At 37.9% G+C, this 19672-nt stretch overlaps 1 protein-coding gene across 2 annotated transcripts in view; it reads left to right on the top strand.

The window, feature by feature from the left end:
• Positions 1–19672, top strand: part of LOC137979214 (ubiquitin carboxyl-terminal hydrolase 34-like) — a 113819-nt gene that overhangs the window by 78423 nt on the left and 15724 nt on the right. For both annotated transcript variants that reach the window (XM_068826418.1, XM_068826417.1), the window contains exons 36-60: positions 584–678; positions 1526–1695; positions 2109–2314; positions 3074–3374; positions 4114–4301; positions 5684–5751; positions 5891–5963; positions 6522–6608; positions 7135–7209; positions 8709–8860; positions 9970–10018; positions 10779–10883; positions 11149–11193; positions 11424–11528; positions 11966–12031; positions 13342–13423; positions 14185–14242; positions 15169–15205; positions 15434–15466; positions 15565–15613; positions 16412–16497; positions 16772–16855; positions 17608–17714; positions 17836–18010; positions 18681–18853. In XM_068826418.1, coding sequence (XP_068682519.1) covers positions 584–678; positions 1526–1695; positions 2109–2314; positions 3074–3374; positions 4114–4301; positions 5684–5751; positions 5891–5963; positions 6522–6608; positions 7135–7209; positions 8709–8860; positions 9970–10018; positions 10779–10883; positions 11149–11193; positions 11424–11528; positions 11966–12031; positions 13342–13423; positions 14185–14242; positions 15169–15205; positions 15434–15466; positions 15565–15613; positions 16412–16497; positions 16772–16855; positions 17608–17714; positions 17836–18010; positions 18681–18853 — 2669 coding nt within the window. The remainder of the gene's footprint in view (positions 1–583; positions 679–1525; positions 1696–2108; positions 2315–3073; positions 3375–4113; positions 4302–5683; positions 5752–5890; positions 5964–6521; positions 6609–7134; positions 7210–8708; positions 8861–9969; positions 10019–10778; positions 10884–11148; positions 11194–11423; positions 11529–11965; positions 12032–13341; positions 13424–14184; positions 14243–15168; positions 15206–15433; positions 15467–15564; positions 15614–16411; positions 16498–16771; positions 16856–17607; positions 17715–17835; positions 18011–18680; positions 18854–19672) is intronic.

Raw genomic sequence — 19672 nt, forward strand, 5'->3', positions numbered from 1 at the left:
TTGCAATTAAATTTTGTGCCATCTGTCGTAAAAATTAATTCTTTTGCTTGAAATAAGTAAAGAAAAGAAATGAACCAAAATAATTAACGACACCTGTGCAAGGAGAACAGAGCAATTGTTTTTGTTCCCCTCAATCGACGAGAAAAATACTCTGGCTCACTGTCCGGTGGGGAAGGGGTAAAAATGTCAAATTTTACCCTCCATTAAGGAGGTCCCAAAATTCTATGAAAGCCAACCAACTTACATGTAATTATGAAATTCCACATTGAATGCCCAACTCTTTGTGATCATTATAATTCTCAGGGATTCTTTTGAATTTATGAACATTGTGTGAAGTGTCCTGAGACACGGCTTATGGTTGATCATTCTTTTGCAAGAGGTCTTTGGTTGGAACCATTAATGATGGTTCCGGTCCCATCCCTGGAAATTAATGTTTGGTGTTAGTACATGTATAATAATGGGGTGTTGGAAGATTTGCTTCTCTGAGAAAACTTGTGGTCTGAAATAATTTGAATTGCTGTTAAATGGTCATAATGAAAAGATGGAGTTTGAACTGAGCAAGATCATCTATGTGATTTTAAAGGAATCCCTTGATGAGGTGACTATCAAAGACACTTTGGATGGAGATAACATGTACACATGCTCTCAGTGTGGAAAGAAAGTCAGAGCAGAGAAAAGGTGAGGGAAATGATATGAAGTACAGTGTAAATTGTTGTTTTGTTCTTGTGCTAGAATGACAAAAGTTCATAGGAATCTTGCTTTGAGTAAAGCTTTTTTAGGATAATCACATGACTGTCGAGTACGGAATGTTATGTCACGTTAACTGCTGATTTTTACCACAATTTTTCTTTTTTCTTAACCTGCCGGTAACCTGTCGGTTTGCTGTCGGTAGACTGTCGGTCAACTGTCGGCCGACAGTTGACCGACAGTCGGCCGACAGGTTTTTTGGGGAGCTCTTCTTCACAATTACCCACACACGCGCCATTATTAATTTTTATTGTGAGGTACATGTTCATTGCTGTCATGCATGTCCTCTTGTGGATGCTCTTAGATCTTTCCTCCACTTCCTCTGGTAGTACGTCTCACTCTCGCTTAGCTGCCATGTATTGAGTTCTTGTTTGGTAGAGGTTCAGGTTTTCGATGGGCTTCCTTCACCAGAATTTCCATTCATATGATTTCTTGATCCAGGTGTTGCTAATCTTACATAACCAACCCACCAGAGCGGGTTTTCAAGAAGGATGCTTTGTAAGCTGGTTTTCTTCAACCTTGCCTAGACCCTTGCGTGTGTTGCCAACTTGTTCAGCTGCTTTAAATTTACTCCTCATGTGATATCCCAGACAAAAGAAGAAATTTTACTTCTTGAGTGTTTGTCCCGTTTCTCTTTCAATGCTAACACAAATTCAGCAGGTGAATCATACAGTCTATTAGTTTTTGGGCCGGTTGTGCTGAGGGATTCTTACTCTTCACAAAATATTGCTCTGGTTAGGATTATGCACTAATTGCTTTGTTGTTTGATCTATGCTAGGGCCTGTTTCAAAGTTCTTCCTCGTATACTTTGCTTTAACACCATGCGCTATGCTTTCAATATGGTGACCATGATGAAGGAGAAAGTCAACACACATTTCTCATTTCCACTTCAACTTAACATGGCACCATACACAGAGGAGTTTCTGATGGGTGACAAACAGGACCAAGGTACTGAAATTAAATTGATGCTGCCCTAACTTGAGGTAGTGTGCATATAAATGTTAATTTTGACAACATAAATAATTTCAAGTAATCTTAAAGCCGTGGCATCCACTTCACATTCTATCCCTGGAACTCTGGTTGGTGTTTCTCCAAAAGGAAAATGGATCAGGGCATGAAATTCTTCAAAATAATATACTAAAAGACAATGTTTGCAAATTCCCCACAAGAGTTTTTGGAACTCAAGTCCCAGACATGCTTTCCTATTTTGTTGGCTCAGAGCCTTTCAGGTTGTTTTTGGGTCCTACCTCAAAACCCCACGCTTTGTTATCTTGACAGCATGATAAAAGGCCAGCTATCAACAAAAGTGGTATATACTTTCAGTTTACATTTTTGATAGAATCATTCTTGTTGTGTGTTAGACCCTCAACGGGATCCCAGTTACTGGTATCAGCTGATTGGAGTGGTAGTTCACACCGGCACTGCTGAAGGAGGTCATTACTACAGCTTTATTCGTGACCGCTCTGCACCACAAGGGCATGATCAATGGTTCTTGTTTAATGATGCTGAAGTGAAGCCTTTTGATCCTGCACAGATTGCTTCTGAATGCTTTGGAGGTGAAATGACGGTATAGAGAGTTCTCTTTTTCTTTTCCTTTTTTCTCTTTAGTTTTGTGATTACCCAAAGTGCTCTCCTCTTTTTTTTTAACTACCTTAGTTTTTCGGTTCTAACGCCCAGCATTTTTTCTCAAAGAAATTGCTTGTTGGTCCTAAAATTAATGTGATCTAAAGTCAAGGAGCATCTTCTAGACTAATATCTTCTTGCAACAAAACTTGTGCAGGGATGATTCCTCAATCCTTTGCTGCCATCTTGTATGTTAAACCAAAAATGGTGGCCTCACACCAACGTTCATGATGATGGCCTTCGATTCTTAGCATTGTACATGTACAACAAAAACACCCGGAATAAAGAAAGTACTAATAACAGCAGGGTTTAAAGGTTTTTCTCTAAATTCTAGTTGAATTTCCTTCTGCCAATTTTCTTGACTTACACTGCAATCTTCAGTTGAGACAGCAAAACTAGCAATGAGTTGAACCAATTTCTCTATTTGAGATGCATTTAACAACCAAGTATTGTGACAAGAATTTCAGTTTGTGACATAAATGCCATCAAGGTGCGTCTTATAACCGAGTGCATATTTTTTAAGTCATGTCGTGACAGAACCCTAAAATGGTTGGTTTATAAGTATGTTCTTGATCAAGAATTATTATTGTCCCTTATCTTTAGCAACAAATAAAATTGCAATTAAATCAACCAGTAAGTAATAAGATAAATCAATCTTGTTCTTGATGAATGAATAACCAAGTAAATCAATCTTATTCTTTAGACAAAGACCTATGATGCAGTCACTGAGAAGTTCATGGACTTCTCATTTGAGAAGACACACAGTGCTTACATGTTGTTTTATGAACGGTGTGATCCCAACCAAAAAGATATGCTGTCTGAAATGACCAGCACTGAGCTTAATCAGGAGCTGGCTGACTGGATATGGCATGATAACATTCAGTTCTTACATGACAAACATGTCTTCGATACAACATACTTCAACTTCATGTGGTTCATATGTAGTAACATCCCACCTTCACTACCAGAGTCCAAAGAAGTCATGCTGTCCAACGTCAAATTGGGTAGGTATGGCAAGGAGTGGCTACTTACAATAGGTCTCTCTCTCCCAGTTGCCTGAATGCCATAAAAAATTAATTATTCAATGAACACCTATTCTCAAAATTATAATAAAGGTCTTTTATTTACATGCAACAGATCCCAAATTCAAGTAAGCATTTTGTGACTCTCTACCCCTCCCATACCGGAGATGTTTTTATCGATATTACATTTGCTTTGTAACGAAATACAACTGTTTGGGGCACAAGGCTGCTTGAAGCTTGGTTAGCGCAAACCGTCGGTTAAGAGGCATCGAAACCTGTAGGTTTCCATGGTATTTAACTTTGGTTAGCGCTAACCATGCTTCTAGCAACCCGGGCCTGAACTGTCAAATTTGACACTGTTTTGTGACACAGCACTGATTTCGCCTTGATTATGTGTTAACATACTTTTATGTTACTCCATAAACAAGAAATGGACAGCATTGTTTAAGGGATGAAAACCTTACAGACTTGTCTCTTCAGCTTGTACTTGTCTTTGCAAACTACTTCGTGAAAGGCATTTCATTCAGCGTGGACAGACTGTATACAACTGACTTGTAAAGATTTTTTCATTTGCATATCTGAATATTTTGCCTTCAGTTATACGCTTTCATTTAAAACAGAAACAGCAACATTTACGTCACAAAATCGGAACTCAGTCTTATTAGGAACTTACTGTGTACAAATAGTTCTGAATATGCTGCCTTCATTTAAATCTCAACAGGAACTTCATTCCTGTTGGAAACTTTAGTCCATGCAAAGGAGAAATTGCTCATAAAGAACTGGGCTGATTTATTGCTGTCACAATATGAGCAGTCATCCTTGGCCTGCCTTTGGCTCCTGGAAACACTGACATCAGAGGATTGGTTACTTCAAGTAATGGTCAAATGTCCTATTCAGAACATTCGGCATGTAAGTTGGCTGGCATAGGCGTTTATACCCTTGAAACAATATTAACATTTCCGTATTTACCCATGTATAATACGCACTTTTTTTCTGCTAAAACAGCTCCGAAAATTGAGATGCGTGTTATACACGGAATCCTTTGTTTTTGACGCGCCTCCCTCATTAGCATATAAACAAAGGCACATTGGTTTTTGATTGAAAAGTAAGAGGCTTAACCAAGAGTTAAAAATTTAGATCCACTAATAAATTAACCTTCCTGTTCAAATGAACAACTGATCAACACAGCCTTCACTTTTGAGCTATTCAAAATGGCCACGAAAGTCACCGGAGTTTACAATGCCGGTCTGATAGATTATGCATTGTTAATTTCGCTGAAGATCATCCAATTTCACAACTACCCACTACATGTTATTGGAAATATGGACAAAGCGCCACTGCACTGATCTTCGTTCTCCGAACCGAACGATCAACATTACAAGCCGCCGAGAAGATTGTAATGACAGGAAGTAAGAAAAATCACTCAACCGTTTTCTTGGCATGTGCTGGTGATGGATCAAAATTAAGATCAATCATAGTGATTTTCAAGAGGAAAACAGTGCCTAAAGTTGAAAACAAGCACAGAGTTATCAGCGCCACCCAAGAGAAAGGCCGGATGGATGCTGAAGGATTGAAGAGTTTGGCGTGCTCCATGTGGTGGACTGGGAAGACGAAGCACCTGCTTATTTATGCTTTCGAAAATCATGACTGAAAGCATGAAAGCAGCATTCGCAGAGAAAACACCAATTTAGCAGTAATTCTTGGCGGATTGACCTCAGTTCTGCAGCCCCTCAATGTTTCTTTAAATAAACCGTTTGAAGATGGGTTTAGGAAGAGGTAGATGGCAGATGGAAGCGATGGCCACCAAAAGAAGCCCTCGGAAGAAATCATCGCTTCGTGGATCGCTGGTGCATTGCGACATAATATCCTGAAGAGATGATTGAGTCGTACTTTGTCAAGTATGGGGTAATAAACAACCTTGATGATACACAACACGATCTTGTGGACAGACAACAAGATGAACTTCTTGATAACGAATCTTGTGCGAGAGAACAGCTCAAGGGAACTGTTCTGTTGTGACTATGATTGAGAGTTTGCATGGTTTCAGTTTCTAAACAATTTACATACGGTATTAACTTTACTGTTGTAAGTAGCGGAACAAATTTTCTTATCCAGAAAATGGATTTTTTTCACGCTAGTTTGGCATGAACAATTTCTCTGTTTTCTGCTCGAACTTTTTTTTTTCAAAATGCAGTCCAAAATTGGGGTGCGTATTATACATGGGTAAATATGGTACTGTGTGGTTCAGTTGTGGACAACTGATGTTTCTACACCCTCCCTTCCTTCTTCAGATGTTTGCCAGACTCTGCCTTGATGTCATTCAGATTCTCCGTCCTCTGTATGTCAGCCATGTGAGCGAGTAAGTTTATACGTATAATTTCTTAGCCATGTCTGGTGGCTTGTAAGCATGGACTTCTTGTTAATTAAATTCCAAAAATTGCTAAGAGGGTGTTTTCTTTTTCATGGTCCATGCACTTACAAATGTTTGTACGACTTAGGGATGATGATGACGACGACGAGAGACCTCACTTTACCTATGTTAGAGGTTTTGTTAAAGGGCTTTTCAAATTGGTGAGTACCTGATACATGTGTGACATTCTTTTAAGGTAGCTCCCTAGAGTATTTGCATGATACCCTCACTACAGGGCACGAAAACATTTCAGTATTTTCACCCTCCTCACTTTGAATATTCACACTCTAGCTAAGCGCAGCTAGTCGAAAGGTGTGTAAGAACATCATGGCCAAGATTAATTATTTTACCATGAAGTTTATTTGGGAAGAGAAGCAATGAAATGCAAGAGCTATTGGATGGATAAATCAGATGAATTCCTCTTTTATCCCTCATATTAAGCAGATCTTACTGTACTTCAGTTCATCAGCCCTGTTCTTCCCAGCTAACTTACAATGTACATGTAACAAGCCCTCCCCAGACTTACGAATCACTTGAATAATCAACGAGGCAGTAGCCGAAATGAATGTATCACTCGTTAAAATTAATAACGGATGATAAATTATGCACGGAGAGCTACCGCTCAGGGTAAATCAAGTACTCTACTCAATCACTTTACACTATACAGTGTATGGTGGTATGCATTCAATTATTATTTTATTCATGTTTTCAATTTTTAGTTGGAGCAAAACATAAAGGCGTATGTGAAGAATCTGCCGGAGGTTTTCTGGTTTATTTATCAGTTTGCTGATCTGGGAGGTGAAGAGGTACATTAATGAAAGTGCAAAGTTATTGTACAACAGTGCTAAACACAGTTTTGTATTCATTCATTCATTCATTCATTCATTCATTCATTCATTCATTCATTCATTCATTCATTCATTCATTCATTCATTCATTCATTCATTCATTCATTCATTCATTCATTCATTCATTCATTCATTCATTCATTCATTCATTCATTCATTCATTCATTCATTCATTCATTCATTCATTCATTCATTCATTCATTCATTCATTCATTCATTCATTCATTCATTCATTCATTCATTTATTTATTTATTACTTTCGCTTTGCTTTTACTTGACTTGGAAATCTTGTTCTATTTTCTAATTAGCCAACCAAAACGAATTATTGTGACTTGTTCCCACTTGTCCTCAGCTCTTGGTGCTGGCTTTGTGATCACTTGTGATCATTTTTGGCTTTGTGATCACCACTCAGGACAGTATGTTTTTTTTTTTCAATGTCAGTTTATGGGTTAGTTTCATAATTTGTTAAAAAATCGCTTTGCAGCGTGAGTTTCTGCTGAAGATGGATGCAATCTCAGTGATGGTGGGATTCTATCTGGGAACAAAATCATCAGAACTGGTTGGTGCACCAACAGTATAAACTAACCTATGATCCTTGCAGTTATGAACGCAATTTTAGCAATTGTGTAGACAAGCCTGAAAAATTCAGGACTTCAACGGGGTTTGAATCCATGATCTTACGACGCCGTTGGGACACTCTAATCAACTGAGCTATGAAGCCTCTGATGTTGGGAGCTGGTCATTTTTGGGTTCAAATGTTCCTGTGATGAATGATCAACGAATGAAATGATTATGAAATGAATCGTATATTGCATCAGTTACTTCATAGCTCAGTTGGTTAGAGCGTGTGACCGGCATCGCGAGGTCACAGGTTCAAACCCCATTGAAGTCCTGAATTTTTCAGGCTTCTCTATGCCATTGCTTAAGTTTCGTTCATAACTGCGAGGATTATATAGCTTCGCTTGATAATTGAATTTTAATCCTGTAACCTTGTGGTGCTGTAAAAAAGGCAGGTCTGAAACACAGGTCACATTCCACAAGTCAATACTAGAAGTCCCTGCTCCGCTGATGAACAAGTAAACCAATTGAAAAATTTTTCCTATAACTGAAACAACATTTTTGTTCAGTGATTAGGGGCAGGATTGTTGTTTATTTATCTGGAGCACAGTGTTCACTCACCTCAGTTTTAGACTTGCTGTATAAAAAAAGATTTGCAAACACCAATCTCTTTCTTTGTTTTGTAATAATATCTTTATCCCTTAACCTCCTGGTGCTGCAAAATTGTGTCGGCAAAAAGGTATTAGAAAAACACTGTATTCACTCATACTAGGAAGGTTGCAGTAAGAACTACTCCTGGAGCCTGCCAGTGTTCAGTTCTACCAATTTCATACAGTTCTTTAAGTCCCTACAATGCTTATTTTCCCCCTTTTTTTAACTTTTCATTTAAATATCTATAGTTTCTGGCGTGTAGTACTTCAAAATTTTCCCCTCTTCATGTAATCGCTCATTTTAGAGGGCATTTCAAAGAAGGAAAGAAAAAAGTGACTTGCTTGCATCTCTGCAGAAAGGAATGTACAAAAGTGTAAGAACAGAAGTGTTGTTCAAAATCTAGAGCTTTTTGTAGAAATGACCAAAGATAGTTACCCTTTGGATGCTGTGAATGTTCTGACAATTCGGAATGGAATTACATTCTTGACTTCTTTGACCTCATTAGTTACCAGGACACAACTGGCTTGGCCAAAATTCATAGGCCTGCCAAAACGCATGGGTACACTGAGGGAAAATTATTTGAAGTACTGTACTACACTCCAGACACTAAAGATATTTAAACAAAAAGTTTAAGAAACGGGGAGGGGGGGGGGGGGATAAGCGTTGATCACAGGGACTTTAATTCAATCCAGCTTAAATTACTTTAATTTAATCCAGCTTTTTTGTGCCTTGAGTGTTTTTCTCTTCTGAGCAAAATATTAATGATCTTTGCATTTCCCACAATGGTTCATACAATTTTGAACCAAAAACACTTTGTGTCCCTTTATTTCAATTACCATTCATTTTCAGAATGAATCAACAGCTGAAGATGATGATGATGGTGATGATGATGATGATGAAGAAGTTGTTACTATTCTGCCCGAGGATAAATATCGCATGGGATCACTTGAGAAGATGATATCGGTCATAGCTATGCTGGTTGAAGAATCACGCTGTGAAAGGTGCTGTATCTGCAGTGTTCAGGAAACGTTCATGTTATTATTTTTGTTCTCAGTTTTATACCCTTTAAATGGAATAGAAGAGTTTTAAGGGGGGTCTTTACCCCTGAACTGTCCACCTGTTGACTAAAATTGTCTGCCGTTGGACAGAGTAAATCCTGCGAATGTCACTCTGAGGAGGGAAGGAGTTAAATTAATACCACGCTGCAACTTGGATGAAACAGGCCCACCTTGTGGCTAACAAAAAAAGTTGGTACTTTAGTTGGCAATTACATGTAGGCCTCTTATTCCAAGTTTTCTCCTGAAATCAACTTTACATTTTCATTTATGGATAGATAAAAACTTGTCAATTGTTACAAAATGTAGGCACTGACTCAGACGCACTTTGAACTAAAGGTTGATGTAAATGTAACATTGTCAAGAGAAATAGAAAGAGTCATGACTTGGGCTCTTAGTCACAAATAAATTGTTGATTTTATCCACCATGTGGAGTATAAAGTACTTTCGGCATGAAACATTTTGCCAAGGGTTTTGCACACATGAAGATATGCTTAGAATGTGCAGAATGTGCATGTTCACAGTTATGTGAGCAAATTGTGAAATCTTTGTGCAGATTGAAACTGATGGATAGTGACTTTTCCACTGGATAGAGTTACCTGGCCCTTGAGCAACTGGGCCTAGGAGGAAGTGCGACCCAGTGGTTTGGGCGCTTGCCTTGAGATCTGGAGTTCTCTGGTTTAAGATTTGGTCTAACCACAGTTGAATTTCTTCCTGGTGATCCCTGTTTCGACTTCTTGGCCACACTTGTAAATAGCCGACTGGTTTGCCTACGGCCAGTTGTTGTGTTCTGTCATTTCGTTGATTCATCATTGGCCCTGAAAAGCCCCTATGGGGAGTGGTCAATTAAGTATGTATTGTATGGTGTTGTATTGTAATATAAAGCAAATTCAATGATACAATAGTTGATTCATTTCTAGACCCTTCTTATTCTTGTCGACAAAGGAACAAGAAATTGGTTTTTTGAAACATTTAGCAACTTCCTGATAAAAGCAGGTTACTGAAAGTTGTAATCTCTAATACTGTACTAACTAAAGTTCACTCTCTGTTTTTAGACACCTGCAGCTCTCAGAAAATGACATGGCTGCACTGACAGGAGGAAAGGTAACCTTTAGCTTTGAAATATGTGACTGCTGTGAGAATCCTGTTACTCCTGCTTGCATAAGATGACCAGTGGATCGGGGAAGTCAGGACGTCTTAGTGGTTATCAACCATACCTCCCACCTCTATGGCTCAGGTTCAACCCTGACCTTGGCCATGTAGTTAGTAGTGGTAGTGATAGTGGTAGTGGTAGTGGTAGTGGTAGTGGTAGTGGTAGTGGTAGTGGTAGTGGTAGTGGTAGTGGTAGTGGTGGTGGTGGTGGTGGTACATGTAGTACTAAGTAGTAGTAGTAGTGGTAGTGGTGCTGGTAGTGGTAGTGGTAGTGATGGTGGTCGTGGTGGTGGTGGTGGACGTGGTGGTGGTGGTGGTGATCGTGGTCGTGGTAGTGGTTGTGGTTGTGCTGGTGCTGGTAGTAGTAGTGTTTTGTTTTTGTTGATTTACTTACTCAAGTATTTATTTTGTTGGAATAGAGATGAACTAGAGATGTTTTTGCTTTCATGAAATTGTCCAGGACGAGATTTTATTTGCACTGTTATTGTTTTTTATTGCACTTTCCACCAACATGTGAACTTAAGTGTTTAGATTTCAGCAAAACTGGTTTTGTTTTCCAATGCCATTAATCATTGTAAAAGGACTTGGTTGAGTAGGAAAACTTCTTTGGACGTTTTGGTGGTGAAAAGGGAAATTTATTAATGCTAATTGTGTTTTTCTTGCTATTGAGGGCACTATGACAGTAAAAAATATAGCAGTTTTTCTCTTGTAGGGATTTCCCTTCTTGTTTCAATCCATCAAAGACGGCATCAACCTGCGTCACACAACAAACCTGATATTTAGCTTGTGTAGATACAATGTGAAACTTGCTGAGAATGTGAGTAGAACGTGTGCTTTCCCTTTAATGTGCAGTTACTGGGTGGAATGGAGGGATTGGGACTACATGGGAACAGGAATGATAAAATAGGAACCAGGAAAAACAAAGACAAAGAAAATTTTTGACTTAAATTTATGAGTTTCTCGAATCTTGAATCTTGTACTTGTACTCTTGTACTATAATAATAATAATAATTGGTCATGTGATATACCATGCCACATAACATCGAATTGTCCACAAATTAGTTTGTCTTTCTTTTTCCCAGATAATTTGTTTGTTGATGTCATCTGTTCAGAAATTACCACCAGAGGTAAAACAAGCATTATCTGTTGTGTGTTAAAATATGACATTAAAACTCCACAGTACTCTCCTGCTGAATTAAGTGCAAGACGTTTTAAAAAGACGTTAAAATAAATGGTTTCATTATTCATGTTTACATCAGTAATAATTTCTTTTACACTGTTGTTGTTGCAGCTGCAATTTTTGGTCTTCAAAGTTTTTATGCAAACGAAAACCCCTTTCCTTTTTGTTTTTTTTTAGCAATCTCATTCATTCTTTAAGTTGCTATCAATGTTGACAGAGATGCCAGGAGGCCCTCCAGGAATGCCATCCTTTACAAATCTCACACTTGCACGTATCTGGGAGGTGAGTGTTTCTTAGATGTAGGGACTTTTTCCTCTGATTGACTTATTTTCTATTGCCAGAATTTTTAACTTAAGATGGTCTGTTTATATTATCATTTATCCCAGATTTTCGCTGACTAAAGGTGTTTCAGAACAATGCAGCAAGATGGTGATTTTCAGAAAGTCCTTTTTATATGGGTGCTAAAAGCTCTCCTTGTTAGGCACTTTGTCCAACCCAAAATCTTGAACTAGTTACATCTTGTCAGTTGTTTGCAGTTAAAAGAAAGGGCGTCTCATCCTTTGAGAAAAATTCTTTGTACATGAGTACAAATTAAAGCAACTTAAGTAAATTATAGTATAGCCCTGCAAGCAGGCCTGTCCAACCAGATAAGCATGATGTTTGGTAATCAGTGAATCACATTTTTGTGTTTTCCATTATACATGTACTTGTATTTTTAGGCTGCTGAATATAATGCTGGTCTGTGTATTGACTGGTTGACATGCATGGCTCCAAAAAACAAGACGGTTTGTTTCTTTGTTTGTTGTTGATTATTAATTTTTTTGTCTTTTTTTCTTTTCCTTTGGTCTCTGCCTAGTTGATATTGCATGTTCCAAGTAGAGTTTATCACGTAATTATTTAGTTGAAAGAAATCTGGAAAAACTCCTTCTGAAATGTCTTCATCTTGTGACTAATATTTTAAATACTCAACAAAATTGCAAACTTTGAGGCAACTTATTACTCGTGTTTGATAAAACTCAGTGTAGGAACAGTCCTAATGCATGAATTGCAAACTATTAAAATAATTTCTCTGTTACAAATGAACATATTAAATTTCATCAGTGACTCACAGGTGATGTTGGAGTTGGGGAGAAGAGCAAGGGACACTTTGTGACGCTTATTGAAATCGTCATGTATCTAGTATGCAAATTCTGAGTTTATGTCTGCCTCCCCTTCAAAGTGAGTCTAAGTGCGAAGTTTTTCTTTTGAAATCTAGTGTTCATTGGGAAAATCCAAAAACAGCTTTCTGATCTCGGATCAATGGATTCTTCAGCACCAAAAAAACGCAAAATCCAAAAAAGGATTATTTTCCATGACAACGCAAACAAACTAACCCAGAGTTGCGTGCAAATTTTAAAAACAAGAAAAAAGTAGCGGTTAAATTTGCTTTGGAGAAATTCTGAAATGAAAATGCCATCAGAAAAAAATTACATTAGCAATCGATATAAGGAAATGACGAAAAACATGCTTTTTTCGCTGTAGGAAAGGTGCTAACAATATTAATTGCTGTCAAGAAACTTTCTGGTGTGAAATTTGCAGGAAACGTAACTATTTTAGCCTGCTAAACTATTTTCGACCCATTTATGTCTTCAATAGTACGGAAAAAATGGTGCCAGAAAAACATTTGGGCTGAACTGTCACGTACAGTAGCTGTTGTGTATCATTTTTGCATGTTAAACCGCTTGTCAAAAATGCTTTTTTCAAATCCTTTCCCAAAAAAACACTGAAGTGATGAATCTCAAAAATCCGGATTTAAATTCAATCCGAAGTATCCTCCTCGAGTGTGGATACTTTGGATTCAAGATCCATTTTTGGATTTCGCCAAAAAAAACGCAAAATCCGTTTTCGGATTTTCCCACAAATCGCACCCTAAAACTGATTTCTGTGACAAAAACTTCGCACTTAGACTCGCTTTGACGAGGAGGCAGACATGAACCCGGAAATGGCCTTTTAGGTGCAATCCTGGACATATTGATTGTTCCATCTCCCATTGGATTCTCATTCCACCCCCTTCTCAATTGTGACCTCCATAAAACTTAATTGTTGCGTTTTGCAGGCTCATCAGTGGGTGCTAAATAACATGGACAAATGGGTTGAGAAATACCTTATAGCAGACAACAGTATTAGAATCAGAAATGGTAGGATGTATACTCTCTGCTATGTTATTTATGCATGGTATATAATGTATGCTGCCATTATGGATCACTTCACTAACAATAAATTATGTTTGGGTGGGCACACCGCATCATAATTATATTACAGTAGTTTTTGTTACCTAATTGAGGTGAGAAATTATCAGCATGGATATGAAGAATTCGGCCAACTCAGTGTTGTACCCAATACAAATCTCTCTGGGTTCAGGTTCTTTGTGGGTTGCATTTGCATGATAATGTAGCATTCACATTTTAATGATATGGAAATACTTGGAACAAAACGTTTTATTCCCAAAGGATGTGAATTGGGCACAACATGGACTTTGCCAAATCGGTTTGTTATTATCTATAGGGCTTCATATAGGGCTTTTTGCCAGTCATGCCTGTCCTCATTTTAGGGGCTACAGAATAAATTATTTTAAAAAACGTTATTTTGCGTACAGTCATACCTTCAGATAATTCTAGAAAGCTCTTTTTTTTTTGCTTTTATCCTAAAAATGTATCAACATATCCATATCCAGGTGCATTGGTTGTTAGCTTTAAACCATCGCCTTGATTTCAGCTTTTCATCTACCACTTGTGTTCTATCAGACTCTGATGATGACCCCTAAAAGCAGGTTTTTACAACCTCGTTCGACAAAGAGACCCTGGTAACGGGGTTGAGGTTTTTATAGTTTTGACAAGCCGGAAGAATTGCTTTTTAGAAGATTTCTACCGTGACATAGGGTGGATTTTTTGTCTTCCAGCTTCTGCATACTTGTTGATAAGTCTTGTGCCAAACAGTCACTTCAGACAAGGTTTCAGGTGAGTGAAGCTGAGATGCTTGTGTCTTAGTGGTATCTACATGAGACCGGGATGAACTAAGCCAGGTGATCTGATGACGTAATTTGGAGGACAGGAGAGAAAAATTTTAATGCCGTATCCCACAACCGCGCGCGGCCTTAGGTGTTGTTTCCAAACTCCCTGCAGTATTGCCATCGCCAAAATTCAACAGATCATTTCGTGTCTACCACATTTCCTGTTACTGAATGAACATTCAAGTAGACCCGACAAGATCTAACCTCGTCTCTGCCATGTTGAATTCGAAAATAAGGCCGCGGGCGGTTGTGGGATACGGCATTAAAAGTTTTCTCCCCAGTCCTCCGAATTACGTCACCAGATCACCTGGAGACAGCTACAGTGTATGAGTTTGTATCGGCCTCCATACATCTCTTCCTTGCGTTTACATGCGATCGGTCTGACTTCGTATCGTTTGCTAGTCCAAGACGAGAAACGCAGACCGGATCCAGAAATTTCAAGCCTGTATCCTTTTGCATCAGTGGTATATTTTAGTAGACAAAAGATATCACTGTGCCCTGAAACCAGGATTTCATACCGGGGCAAGTTCATACCGGTCTGAGTTTGTCCTTGTCTCGTGTAAATACCCCCTCACGTACATTAGGCTCCGCAGGCCCGTCGCACAATGTACAACAACGACAATTTTATTGTATTCTCCACAAGGGTATACATGTTTTAGAAATAAATACATGTACGAAGTGAAAGGGCACTGTTCCACTGAAATAACTAAGAATTTAATTAAGTCAGGGAGCCAGGCTAAAATAATAGTAAAAACATTTTATTGGCAAATTTAAGACTAAGTACATGGTGGGAAAAACAATAATTATTGGAAGGGATGGTGAGCTGGCTGCCTTTCAATGTGATATCTTTGGTTATATATTTTTCTTCTTTAGGTCACGAAGCTTTTCTGCTCCTCACAAGGAAATGCTGGTACATGTACTTCTAAATAGTTTTAGTATGAGGCTTTGATATAATTTATTGAGTGAAAAATAATAAAAGTTGCTTATCCAGATATCACAAATTAACAAAATTTAGTATTACTTAATAATTATAATTCTGCCACTTTGACATGTTGCTTTTTTGCTTTTGTTGCTTTTGTCATTTTGAGAGAGTATTGACAAGTAAACCCACCAGCTGTGTTGTTGTTTCTCATTTCAGTTGAATAAAGAAGCTCTTTCAGTTCTCCATGAGGTAGAACATTTAATCATTTTCTTGAACATTTTGCTTCTGTTGAGTTGTCACTTTGCTTTTTCTTTTTAACTTTTTATTTCTCATTTTCATTTGACCAGATTTTTAAGACACTGCTCAACCTTCTTCCACGAGCCAGGAAATATTGTGGTACGTTCATGTAATATAGAGGAGTTCAACAGAAGAAGCAGACATCAGTATTAATTAAGCCGTGTTCACATTAGGCCTTGATTATGATCGAATTATAATCGAATTAAATATGAAATGGGTTCACATCAACTTTTTACAGTCCCTGATTCAACAGTTATTTGCTAATTACAGTCCCTGATTATAATTGGATTATAATATTATTACTTCAGACAACCTCAAGGGGAAACTGTCTTGGGTTCTCTTCTCACCTCAAGCATGGTGATGATAATCGTGGCAGCCATGTGATACGGTGCCATTTCGTTTCACACTGCGAGGTTACCCTGCCTATTGTATTTGAATTTTCGCAGATGTGAACAGAACCATAATTGAATAAAATTGAATGGAGTATGATAGCCTGAATTATACTTCAGTTGATTGTAATCAACGTTGAGTGTTGAAATAAAAGTTGGTAAGATAATCATTATTAATTTTGAAGTGTGGAATAGAATGAAATGATAGTTGGAAAGATTGTTGCTGTTAGAAAACGAAAACGAAAACGAAATAGACGGCTCTCTGCTGTACTTTTTCTATGTTGGAAATGTTGTGCTGAGTGTATATAAACCCTAATTATGACACACATACACATAAGACAAATCTCTAGCAAAAGTGACCTTAGTTTTGCGAGTACAGTGGTAAAAAGCAAGAGAAATGAAATTCATGAACACTCTTAAATCAAGATTTATAGCGTAGTAAAGAAAGGTTAAAGTAATTGTATCTGAGAAAAAAGGTTTCAAAATCTTTTGATACTTTTTGTTGTAGATCGCAACATCCATGGAACAACCAAACTAGTTAGCTATTTTGCTGTGTTAAACTACTGTCTGGTGTCACAAACTGAGAAGGAAATGGTATGAGTCAACTTTGTTTTTAAATTTTGATAAGAGAATATGTCTCATCTTTTTAAAAGTTGTACTCTAAATCCAGTGGATTCTTGTTAAATGTTCCCACCGAGGTAGACATTTCCCCCCGAGTACTCTCTCAAGGCCTCTCAAGGGTATTGGACTAAGGGTTATTCCTAGAAATCTCTGAAAGCAAGGGTGTGGTGTATTCAATTGTTCCAGAGAATTAGGTGGTATTAGCTCTTCAATTTTGTCTTCCTCCGATTTTTTCTTGTTGTTTCAGTTCACATCTTGTTGTACGGATTTGTGGCGACTGTTTCATCCACTGATGTCTGAACCAAATATACCTGTCCATCCTAACAAGCAGGTATTTGAGCAAACTCTAAAGTTGTAGCTTTTGGCAATCAAAACTGAGTGGGCTGTGACAAAATATTGTAGGCGACATAGTTCTACCAGTGCATTGTATTTGGATGTGGCTAGATTCCAAGCCTCCTCCTCTTGTAAATAGCCTACTGGGCCCGGTTGTTTGAAAGCCGATTAACTTAATCCAGGATTAGCGTAAAATTTTGTTTCATGTTGTCAAGTTTTTGTTGAAAGTTTCTTTTGCTTATTTTTGTTTTTCAAGATTGACTTCTTCTAATGTAAACTTTTGCCGAATATCAGCTTTGAACAGCACATAGTAGTAGAGAAATAAACTCCTTGGTTAATTTTTAATCTCGGATTAGCGTTAATCGACTTTTGAATAACCAGGCCCTGGTTGTGACCTGCCAGTTGGAGCTCTGTAACGATATCAGACATTGATACCTTCAGATTATTTAGGTTGATTTTATGTAATTTAGCTAGATTTCTCTGCACACTCTCACTTAAACAAATCGTTTATGCGTGTACTCTAATTTTTATCTTATTCTTGAGTACAGTAGTTACTTTATAGGGAAGATATCTGTTTACAAACATTGTTTTTGTACTGCAGATGTGCCAACCACAGAAACAAAAGATCCAATAAGGCTCTGGTTGGCACATAAGTAACAATAGCTGACGTCAACAATAACGCTTTGCACTCTCATTTATAGGTTATGTCTGAGACAAAAATAATTATTAATTCTTGCTTTTCCTTTGTAGGCCTTGTTGATCTTTTGGTTTCACGCTTGTATTGACTGTGATGAAAATGTTGACTTCATCACAGAGAACACCCATGTGGCTACTAATATCCCTCTAAACTACATTCTGTAAGTTGTCTTAATTGCGATAGTTGTCATTTGTTATCACTAGTTACTTATAACTATTCTCAGTGTTACCTGTTACAGTCTTTTCTAATCTGTTGAAGTTTGATCTCTCTCTTTTTTCCAGTTCTAGTGATGAACCTGAAGTGGTGACATTTAACAGGAATGTCCTACCAGCTTATTATGGTCTGCTACGTCTATGTTGTGAACATTCTCCCTCATTCACACGGCAACTGGCTAACCACTCAAACATGAAATGGGCCTTTGAGAATCTCACTACTCGCATGAACCAATATCCACAGGTATGTTCGACACCCAGTTGTTTACACAAAAATTGTTTGTTCAAGAAAGGTAGAAGGATTGGCATAATTACTGGTTATCATGCTTGATTGACTAACTAAAAGTTGATGTTGTTGACATCAGCTTCAGGTCTGATGTATTGTCCTTCTGCTACCACCTCACCAAGATATTTCACACACTCCTTGCTATCGACTTACTAATCTATCACATCCTAATTGTTACGGAATGTTTTCGGATGAATGTGATGTGTAACACCACCTGTTTGTCCTAGCCAGGAGCAAAATAAAATTTGGCAAAATAACACCTTCCTGCAGCCTACAAGGTGCATGAGCTCGCCATGTTGGCACAGCATCACTCAACTTCATAACAGAATGCAACACATTGCAGTGGTTTTACATCATATTGGGACATTTCTTCATTTCTGTAATCCTTGAAGGATTTAGCAATAAATTATGTTTGTTTCTTTGCTTGCACTGTGTTCCAACGCTGTTTGGCTGATTGCTTAGTAAAGTGTTATTTTTGTTTTTGTGTACGCCAGTTAAAGTTATTAAATGCATGTTCACAAATTATTTCCTCTGTTTTGTGTTTTACGTGTGCTATACAAATCATGCTCACTCATGATCATCAAGGACTATGGAAAATGAACTTAAGTTATCTTTGTGAAACATCTAGGCAGTGGAGGAGCTTTTGGCACTGATGCGGTTGTTTGCTGGAGTAGCCAGCTGTGATGCCACAAAAGAGAAGACCAAAGAAGAAGAAGCCGTTGAGGCAACATTCAGAAGAGACACCATAGTGCTTTACCAAAACTGCCTGGATGGTGGAGCATCATGGACAACTCTCATCAGGTATCCATAAGCGAGTGCTGGTTTAAATTGTTCATGTTCAACTGCGCTGAAAAATCTGATGATGCTCAGATAAGAAAATTGAAACAGTGTAGTGAAAATAACGACTTCAATGAGAGAGATTGCCATGAATTATGAAAATTCAGTGGTTACAAAAGACCGTAGGGAGTGAAAGGAGAACTGAAGGCCAAAATCAGCAATTTTTCCAACTTTTTTTTTGGAAAGCTTAACATAAGTAAAGTTAAGTTTGTGGAGTTATTTCTTCTTGTTTCCTGTTTTTTGCAAGAAAATTATGTTCGAAGTTGGGCTTTTGCCGGTTTTTCGGCCTTGTCAGTGCAGGCTCAAAAACTAAATTAGCAGCCTGCTGTGACATTCAATATGGGGAACAGAGATTTCATAATTAAGAGAAACAAGGTAAACACAAATGCTGCTGTGGGTATTTTCTTTGTTGCTTTGCTGTTTCTTCGCAGGCTCAATATTCACAACAAACGTCAGTCTAAACACTGCTTTTATATGGGGCTTTCTTGTATGGCTTCCCCATATCATACGTCATAAACTGCAAAAATGGCCACTGACTCCTCCATTCTGAGCGGCAATGCTGATGGCCCAAAAATTATCAGAAAAAAGTTGAAAAAATTATTGTGCATGGGTCTTATACACCTTATTCCAAAATGCCCGCCATTTTAGTATTCTTTTGTTTCCATGCAAATTGGCCCTTATGTCCTCGTTCAAGCTAAAATATTCTTTTGAATTTTACATTTGAAAGCGAGGCCATAAGGGCCAATTTGCATGGAAACAAAGGAATAACAAAATGGGCAGCCA

Source organism: Montipora foliosa, chromosome 12 (assembly GCF_036669935.1).
Source record: "Montipora foliosa isolate CH-2021 chromosome 12, ASM3666993v2, whole genome shotgun sequence".
Lineage (NCBI taxonomy): Eukaryota > Metazoa > Cnidaria > Anthozoa > Scleractinia > Acroporidae > Montipora > Montipora foliosa.